The following is a 9697-nucleotide window of genomic DNA, read 5'->3' on the forward strand; positions in this document are numbered from 1 at the left end:
CGCCTGTACTGTCCGACATGTGCCCTGGTCAGGCGAATCCGTCGTCGTCACTGTTGTGTTCTCCCCGCATCAAGTATAGAAGCGACATTGCGAGATACGACAGTCATGAACTTATCGTCCAGAGACCTAGGGGTTTCTCGACTCACTCTCCTTTCTTAGCGTAATTGACTGCCTCGTTTGCCCGGCATTCAGGAGCAGGAGACTGTACAACAGAATTTTTACATAGGGATAGCTATTTCTATCAGATATTTCAACTACTTACTCTTTCGTTCCAAAGGGCATCTAATTTAGGTTCAACCTGTAAACTAGCTTTATACTCTGTTCTTCCAACCGCAAAGATCTCTAAAATCTACTTTTCCAAATTACTTCCTGTACTATTATCGGATACGATACTAGGCGTTGTCAGCACTTTATGAATAGGGTGTCAGAAGGCGACTTGTATCAATCTGTTTATAATTCACGTAGTGTCATAGCAATAAAGAGGCTAGGAATATGCACATCTAATCCTGGACTTAACGATATTCCGCTTGGTAAAACTCAAAATGGCCGAATGCGAACTACACGACACAACGAAAAGAGTAACTGTATACGATAATAAGGAGCGAATGAGACATAAGGCAAATTATTCATATAACCGGGTATCATTCAGGCAGGCATGGCCTGATCCATCTCTTGAGACTAATATGTAGAGCATCAGTCAGATCAACCATTGGATCCTTCAAATCATCTATCGTGAGAGTTGCATGATATTCCTAATGCAGGGTATGCCAGATACCCTATGCTCAGCGACCACTCCCACCACTCTCCAGAAGATAATCAACGGACCAGAGTCTCTCCCAGGGCCGGTATCTGGGAGTCGAGCGGCGGGCCGAGTGCATAGATGAAGCGTCGAGATTATCAACACGTGGAGACGAAGGTGACACTCTACCCTCGGATATTGCACGTTGGTGGCCCCTGTACATTCGTTCCGTGCCCTATTGACGGTCCGTCAGCTCCGTTCAGGAGAGAAAGGAAAGTCGGGGCCGCGATTTTCACGGACCCTGAGGAGGGTTGCGGCGAACCTCATCGGGTTTGGGGGCTGCCTCCCGTGAGTGTAAGCTGGCAGCAGTGTCTTGTTCAGCTAGTCTTGCTAGGTCTGTTGTTGATTCGTTGCCGCGTTGTGAAGGAGTCGAGGAATGCCCCTTCTTAGAATTGGAACTATTTCGTCGGCTGTCTAAGCTCTTGGTCAACGTTTTGGCAATATTCCCACCGGCTGATGTGCGTTTCATGCGAATGCTGCCTTTGGCGTCTACGTGTGCTGGCGCAACAGTGCTCTTTCCTAAGCCCGGAGTCGCTGGGGCGCCTGGCTTTTCTTCCGTGGCATCTAAGAGGTACCAGCGGAGACCATCAGACAGCTCAAACGGGTTTTCGTCATCAAGTGAGGTGCCATCGCTGACTTCGCCGATGGAACGGCGGTCAGGATTGGCACCGTTCATCGATTTGGAGAGATCAACAACGCGTTCTTCGATCTTGGTAATCCGAGCAAGCAGCCAGTCCCGGGTTTGAAGCTTGTGCGCATCTTGCTCGCGCAGGAAATAGTGTGGTGCGCCAACATTGAACGCAGCCCATGACCGGATAGCTTGGTTGCGGGTAGGCAAGAAGAGTGCAAGATCCCCTTCTTTAAAGGACCGGTAGGCGATTTTATCATGGGCTTCGCTTTGAACCCGGTGGTACTTGTCTCGGTATCCGCGGGCTTCTTTCTGCCATTTGCGAGCAAGAACTTCAATATCCTTTACACGCTTGACGACCGCGTCGCCGAAGATGTCCACATCAAATTGATATAAGGATTCCACGAAAGCCATGAACTTATCTGTTTCTTCTTCCTTGCTATCGGCATGCATCCAATCGAGAAGGCTTGCGTCCGGTCTCACAGACACCACTCCCGACTGGCTAAGACTGTCACCGGTGCTAGAGAGGGCATTGACCTTGGACGACCTCTGCACAACTATGTCACCATTTTGACGAACGATCGTGAACCCTAGTTGTTCCAGCATGCGCTCCAGCTTCTCCACTTGTGCGAAAAGCTGCTTTGACAACTCCTGGAACCTGACCCCGCAAGTCTCGAACCGTACAGTAGTTTGCTGCTCCGCTTCGGACATTGCTTCAACCTTCTTCTTCCAGGTAGTAACTTCTTCTTCAGACTGACGAGCCAATGTCTCAACCTCAGCTAGCCTCTGGGCCAGATCAGTTAACTTCCGTTCTTCTTCGGTAACACGCTCCCGCAGGGCGTCGGATCCTGTCTCGCCCGCAGCAAATTGGGACTGTAATGCGATGAGTTTTGATCGTTCATCTTCCAATTCTGAGGTCACAATGCTCAGCTTTGCTTTTCCTTCAGCCAATTCATTTCGAGCTTGGGAAAGTTCTGTTTCTCGTGAGGTCGCAGTCTTTCTCAAATCCTCCAATTCAGACTCCATCAGACCCAACCGTTCTTCGAGCACCTTGCTTTCCGCTGAAGCTTTTGCGGCACTCTCCTCCGCATTCTTGGCATGGATTGTTAGCCCTTCGGAGAGAACCTCAATTGCTTTAATGATATTCGGAAATTCGGTAGGAACAGAGCCACCAGGAGACAAATTGAGAAAAGCGACCTGCAAAGCGTGCTTGTTATCGTTTTCTTTCCTTTCGTTTTCAGCCACCTGGTTCTGTAGCTCTTCAATACGGGCCCGTAGGGTTTCTCCTACGCCCTTCTCCGATTGCAAGTGTCCAATCGTTTCATTTGCTTTCCTCAATTCTTCTTCAGCTCGGGCATGGACATCTTGCAATTCCATCTCGAGATGATGTATGCGCTCATCGGCGTCTTGCTTCTCGTGTTCGCGACTGTCGAGATTTCTGTCCACCTCCTCTTCTAGCTCCTCAGTCCGGATTCGAAGCCTTCTTAATTCACCCTCCAAAAATCTGCGCTCGTCATCAAACTCACGTTGCCGCGCTTCGAGATTGCCAATGAGATCTTTCTTCGTTGACTGGGCTTCTTGTATTTTGTCGGTATTAGACTGCCGCTCGGCATGTGCCTCCTTTTGAAGTCGTTGCACCGTGTCTCGCTCAGCCGCTAGCTCGGCCTCGAGGCGAGTGATACGTTGTACGAGCGCCTTTTCCTCCGGAGCTTGATTTGCAGACATTCGCCTTGAAGAGACCGAAGATCTCCTTGAAAGTGAGTCGGGGTGAGGCGACGCCGGTGAACTGGGGAAATCAAGTGAGAAGTTGCCGCTGGAGGGTCGGCTCATATGACTCTGACGATGAAGGAGATCCTCTAACTTTCGAATACGGCTCTCGGAGCCTTTCAATCTATCTTCAAGCTTGACTTTCTCATCTTTTAGACTTCTGACCATATCGTCACTGCGCAGTAAAAGCGAGCTTCGGCTCAGGTCAAAAAGACTTCCCTGTTTGAAAGCTTTTGCTCTGCGACGCTGCATCCGGGTAGGAGCATCAAGCTCTTTGAAGCGCTGCATCAGTTCTTGGGCGTGATTTTCCATGTCAGGTTTATTTTTCAGGTCTTCGATATATGACTCAACTTCTTTCCTACTAACGGCAGGCCATTCCTGCTCCTGGCCCCGTAGATTTATCTCGATGCCAGGGGTCGTAGCATCAGAGATGGAAATAAAATCAGCCATATTTTTGAGCCATTTCTTCCTTCGACGCTGCTCTTCTTCCCGGAATACAGACATTTCCTCCGCCAAAGTCAGTGAGTCGTTCTTCATTTTATCATTGAACTCGCGACGTCGCACAGACTCAATCAGAACCGACCCGTAGATAATAGGCATATGGAAGACCGTGTAAATGACATCAAATGCTTCGCTTTGCAAAGGCAGGCTGTTGATCTGAGGTAGAGTTTCGGCAAGCCGATACTCAATAGAAGATATGAGCCGCATATGACTCGACGAGGCTTTCACTGCCGCATTATATCGTCTCACAGCTTCTTCCTGGCCAGCCTGTATTTCGTTGCTAACGTCCAATAACGATGGTAGAAGGTCTTGTGTATGGCTGAGAGCGAGCCTAGAAACGTTTGCCAATGTCTTTGGGTTGTTAGGCAAGGCCAGAACATGCTCGTAGTCGGATTGTATCTTATTTGATATTGTTTCCATTTCCTGCAAGAGTCCATCCACGGGCTCAACACTCGTAGGAAAGGCTTCATCAACCAGGCGTTGAGTATCTGTAGCAATCTCACTAACATTTTTCTCGATAGTGCTAACTTGATGGGCAAAGCGCGCAAGTATTTCTGGGGCTTCCGAGCCAGCCCTTTGTACCTCCGCTGTATCCACGTAGTCTTGTAGTGTACCCATCGCTTGGCCTCTGCCTTTCGTTGGTGTTGACGGACGGCCCAGGAAGGGGAAGTCCTTGCGAGCTGGAATGCTATCTAAAGTTGACAATGCCCTTTTCCATCCATTGAGTGCTGCTTGCTGTTGACTTAAAAGTTCATTGGCGAAGGACTGGGCCTCTTGGAATTTATGCTCTAGGGTGCCGACGTGGGTTTTGAGGTTCTCGAGAGCTACGCTTGCAGCTCGGTTGATGATATCAGTGCGCTCGTTGTGCTCATGTATCTGCTTTTCCGCCGACTCGCAGCGCTCCGTGAGGTCCGCGGCCCATGTCCTCCTTGCTAAGTAGAGGCTCCTCCATGCTTGTAGATCGTTCTGGTTTGTGAGGGTATCGGGCGGGTTATCGACGTGCAGTGGATGTGGCGGGGGTAGCTCGGGAATCTGGATGCTGTTGGGCTCGCTGACCCATCTTCGGTCATAGACAAAGATTTCGCTCTGTTTATTGATGGCTTTAGCACAAAGTCCTCGTTTGATTGTTCGGCGTGACCGTACCTCCGTGGCAAGCGTCTTAACGTTTTTCCCACGAGCAGTCATTAAGATCTGCCGTTGAGGGGGTATCGAAGTCTTCGGGGCCACCCATGATCGTACTGCATCCGGACTTTGTGAAAGCCGATGATGTTAGCTAACTTCCACCGAAGGTAAGAGAGGGGAATGATAGGAACAGTTGGGCCGGGCTCAAGGGGCGGTGATGGGAAAGCAGGGCGAAGGGGACATACGATGCAAAGGACGCTGTATCGGTAACAAAATGCTCACCAGTGTGAGCTATGTAGATGTGCAGAGACATCCCCTCCTCACAAGACGAGCAACAAAGCTCCTGAGTTGACTGGAGAGGAATGCGGGAGGGGAGATGATAAGGGAGTCATATACTGGAAGTAAGTAGTGAGGCTGCACAGGCATCCAGGCCCAAAGAGCTCCCCCGGTCTAGGCTGCGTTTGGTCGGTTTGGTGTCTGACATCGCGCCGGAACCGCCCACCGCATCCCGGGATCTCCACCGCCCTACCGCTAAAGGTCGGGAACCAGCAATCCATGATCCATTCAAGCTGGGCTTTTCCAATCACACGATCATTTCCCCGACTTGCCACGAGGTCGTGTTCTATGACATCTGAAAAGGTCCGTCCCCTGCCTCACCTGAACCCAGGTGAGGTATCGTTGTTGGATCTCGCGACCGACGACCCTCGCGATACCGTAACTTTGTCCGACAAAGAGGCCTTGATCCTGCAGCTGTATCGGCAGATCCAGGAACAGCGATTGGAGAAAGCGCTACTAGAACAAGGTCGGTGTCCATGTTGCTAGAGCAACAAACTATCATTTGTACTTGATCTAGAACTAATCATTATGCCTTATACAGACACGGATTTGCTATCTGGAGACAATGCTGAAGAGCAACTAGCCGTCGCCGAGCGTGAGCTTCTGGAAGCTAGGGCGACTTATACAGTCAGGAGGAAAGCTGTTGGCACAGTTCTTATGACTGATCCCATCCTCAAGGCTGTTCATCTGAAAGCGTCGACGCCAGCTGAACAGTAAGTTTACTAATCGTCTTCTGCATATAATTTTCTTGATTCTTGCGCCTTTTGCATTATTTGCTGGTTTTCCTATTTTTGGAGTGCTTCAATTATCTTCTCCTTACTTACCAGAAACAGGGCCCTCCTACGGCTCATTAATCGTCGCGACATGCTATCTTTAGCGCATGAAAATCTGAATACTGCACACAATGCAACTCTTCGAAGGCTTTCAAGCCTGGAGGTGGAAAATTCACAGATCCACCAGCAAAACCAAGAGTTAGTCCGTGAGCTGTTAGCCCTTACGGTAGATGATGAATCATGGAGAGAGAATCTGGAAGATGCGGAGCTCAAGGCCCAGCTAGATCAACTAGATGCGGATCGCAGGAAAAGCAAAGCTAAATGGGAAACCATGAAAAACATCGCAAGCGGGATGGTTGTCGGTAGTGGAGTGAACTGGGCTGAAGACGAGAGGCTCACGGCTCTGGTCCTTGACGAATCTGATGATTGATGTAGTGGGTTGGTATATTGCAGTACTTGGATAGGCGTTATGAGATATACCCTTGAACCGAATTATAGACGACATGAAATATCTATTATGTCTCCCTCACTCTTTGAGGGTAAATTGAGTTTGTGATTGATCAAATCCTCACCTTCCTTCGATATCGCGGAGACGTACAGGAAAGCTTAGTAATCGGCACAACACCAGGGTAAGCTGAAAATCCGAAAATCACGACTGTAATCACTTCCTCAGCCGGGGTGTTGAAGGATAGGTAGTGCGACCCACGTGACATCATGGCCCACCCGGGCAAAGGCAAACAGCGTTCGTCATACCGTGTCCACAGAGCTTACTGACAGAGTCTAGGATTTGGGAAACAGACGGGAGAAATTCAATAAACCAGTCCGAAATAAGCTGCAACCCTTGCAGTAGACAAAGGGGGAATGACAGCCGGAAATCAACAACGGCGCTTACGCATGTATGCCATCTGTGTTTACCTTCGAACGCCGACCAGGCAAAGGGAGTGCATGTGAGCATACGAAAGCTCCGTGAGGGGAGGGTAGCCAGACCAAAGAGGAGCCGGTGTTTCCACCGAGAACCAAGTAACAGCGTCAACGACCCCCTCACCATTATAGGATACAGTGCAGCTTACAATACCGAAAAGTAATCGGCAGGTATCAGCAGAAGGATGGTTGCGTCCGATCATTACAGGATCCAGTATTTTGCCGGTAACTTTCCGCTGGTGTTGTTAGTGACGAGAATGCGGTGGCATTTGCGAGTCTCGCATCAGCAGCACCTCCCTTTGGGCGAACAATCCATGCAGACCTTTGCAATAGATCATTACGATCGTCTATTTTAATGTCTGGGGCTAGCAATAGTTAATAAGCAAACATGTCGCAACACTTTTGGTATCTTGTGTCTATCCTTAGGGAGGAACACCATCGTCAGTGTTGGGTTATAGCCTACTTTCTACTTATTGATAACAGACACTTGACCTACGGCAGATACCCACAGAAGTAGGGTCCAAAATCTTGGGTGCTTTGAGGTCAATGAGTTCCCTGTGCAGATAGCCTGGGGTGAGCCACTGAAGAAGTCCGTGAACTTGTGAATTGGCGTACTTTCTGACCCTGGCATGAAATTAGTGGGTGATCTCGAAGCAGGTCTGCTTTGTGACTGGTACATTTGGTAGGAGCGGTAACCAAACAATTACTGCTTACTCCGAAATAATGAGAGGTAAATAGTTAGCTCCTAGCCCGCCATGCGGATAGGTAGGCTGCACATGTCCCTAGAGTGACCGAACTAATGATGTTGATTAATCTATCTGGTAACACTTCTGCTCTCATCGCTACATCACTCTCACGGTTCCCCGTTTTTATTGGGGGAGTGTCGATATGCTAGGAGAAGAGCGTTCCTTAGTGTCACTCGGCAATGGCATGGTTAGCCTCAGCAACTCGCTCGAGCCCATCTTCGGGCCTATAAAAGTTTTATTGTGCAAGGGAAGCTGTAAGGTATCCACATCGTACCACTGCTGATTATGTCTATAGGAGTCTAGTAGACACATCTCACAGTCACTGACCAGGGATGAGCCTTTTCACGTAGTGACGAGTCCTTCCCCTTCCAACACACGTAACTACACGGGAAGCGGGACCTCGGACAGGAGCTGATACAGGATACTCGCCTCATACGCCCTAAAGTATGCCAGAAACAATCTTACTAAAGTCTACTAGGACGCAGCACCGCCTAAGATAAAGCGCCTGTATGGGAGGGCGGAGAATTATCTGCGCGGGATTATCCTCAAATATCGCGCAAGTACTCCGAGGTACACGGTACCGAACGCTGGGTAGTCGGCAACAAACAACTTGAAGTGTCCATGCAACAAGAAAAAATTGATGAAAGTAACAATTAAAATCAAAATATAGAATTTATTAGTGATAGCGGAACACATAAGATAGCTATTGGATTTCAATAGTTCAAGCTGATTTATATGATATCTCGAAGTAGCAACAGCTGAACCTACTAGCCACGCACAGGTTTAAGTACACTCAAGGTGCTGCACAGAAGGAAAGGTTCTACCTAGTACGGAGGACTCCGTAGATACTAGCACTGCTGGTTAGACTCAGTAAAGAGTAACAACATACGGTACGACCGGTACTTCCCAGGTTACCAGCACCACACCCCCCTCATGATACCGCCATGTATTTTACCCAAGGCCAAATTATCCACCTCATAGTGGCGCAAATTGGTGTACTAAGGTGGTATGGTAAAGTTCATTACGGCAACTAACAGTGGACCTCCATCAGCGCAATGTTCGGTAGAGAGCTCCATCTTGTCTAACAGGCGAAGTCTGGATTACACCATTGAGTGGCATTTGACTTGCTAAGGAAAGGCTCTGCAACCTTGCAGGCCATTCAGTGACCCAGCACAACACTGTCGTCCAGAACGCGGCCAGCGAGCGTTGCCGGGAAAGAGGCAGATGACGGTACGTGACCGGTATGATACAATACTGACCATGCTCCAGCGGGCGGCCAGCCAGTCGCAGCCAGCAGACCTACTCGCTTTCCCTTGCTGTGCTGCCCACTTCCCCCCTTCCCAAGTGTGAGCGAGGTCAGGTAGGTAATGGCCCGCCTTCCCGTCTTCCCTCGCTCTTCTTCCTACTACTACTGCTCTCCCCCTCTCCCTCTCTCATTCACTCTCTACCTACTCTCACTACGCTTCCTCCCATACAATTCTCTCTCCCATACAAAAAAGTACTGCATATACCGCACTGGTGGGTTCCCTAATAAACATTCCGCTCTTCAGCATTGTCTCTACAACACCAACACAATCTTTTTTTTCTCTTTCAACAGAGTTGATTTCCTTTTTCACAAGCTGCTTCTGATCATCTGTTTCCCTTGATTTTCTCTCATCCTGGTTGCGCGACCTCGCTGTCGCGCCTCTGCTACAGCCATCATATAGTTCTAGTAGCAGTGAGCTGACCCAAGCTGTCTTATCCTCCACAGGTCAAATTTGCGACCTTCAAATCCACAACTTCGCGTTCTTTCAGAGTCAATTATTGAGTAAGTTGCTCTCCTGCGCGCCTTTCCCCTCTTGGTGTCATTTGACTTGCGACCGCGATCCCTCTTGTTTGGGCGCGCGCAAACGGCTTATCCGCACCTCCAACCACCACTTGCACTGCGCACTCTGTCGCATCACTTCCTGTGCTCTTTAATCCTCATATTGTTGTCGCTGTCCTTTTTTCCTGCTACTTTTGGTGTCAACTGGGTCACTCCCTGCTTGACTTCTGGATCATTCTGCCTACATCACTCAAAGCCAACTTCCAAGTACTAACGATCGCATAGAGCTCAATAATCAAA

General features: G+C 49.2%; 2 protein-coding genes across 2 annotated transcripts; one reads left to right on the top strand and one right to left on the bottom strand.

Annotated features, from left to right (window-relative positions):
* Positions 1–142: 142 nt before the first annotated feature.
* On the bottom strand, positions 143–4880 carry An02g07380 (uncharacterized protein; the record flags this gene model as incomplete). Its single annotated transcript, XM_059746409.1, has 4 exons — positions 143–202; positions 263–349; positions 1062–4781; positions 4839–4880. The coding sequence occupies 4 exons, from the start codon at positions 4878–4880 to the stop codon at positions 143–145; spliced, it is 3909 nt and encodes a 1302-aa protein (XP_059600011.1).
* Positions 4881–5681: 801 nt separating this feature from the next.
* Positions 5682–6356, top strand: An02g07390 (uncharacterized protein; the record flags this gene model as incomplete). The annotated part of the gene is made up of 2 exons (XM_001399836.3): positions 5682–5866; positions 5987–6356. 2 exons carry the CDS (start codon positions 5682–5684, stop codon positions 6354–6356), a joined length of 555 nt encoding a protein of 184 aa, XP_001399873.3.
* Positions 6357–9697: the final 3341 nt, after the last annotated feature.

Source organism: Aspergillus niger (assembly GCF_000002855.4).
Source record: "Aspergillus niger supercontig An02".
In the NCBI taxonomy this organism is placed as follows: domain Eukaryota; kingdom Fungi; phylum Ascomycota; class Eurotiomycetes; order Eurotiales; family Aspergillaceae; genus Aspergillus; species Aspergillus niger.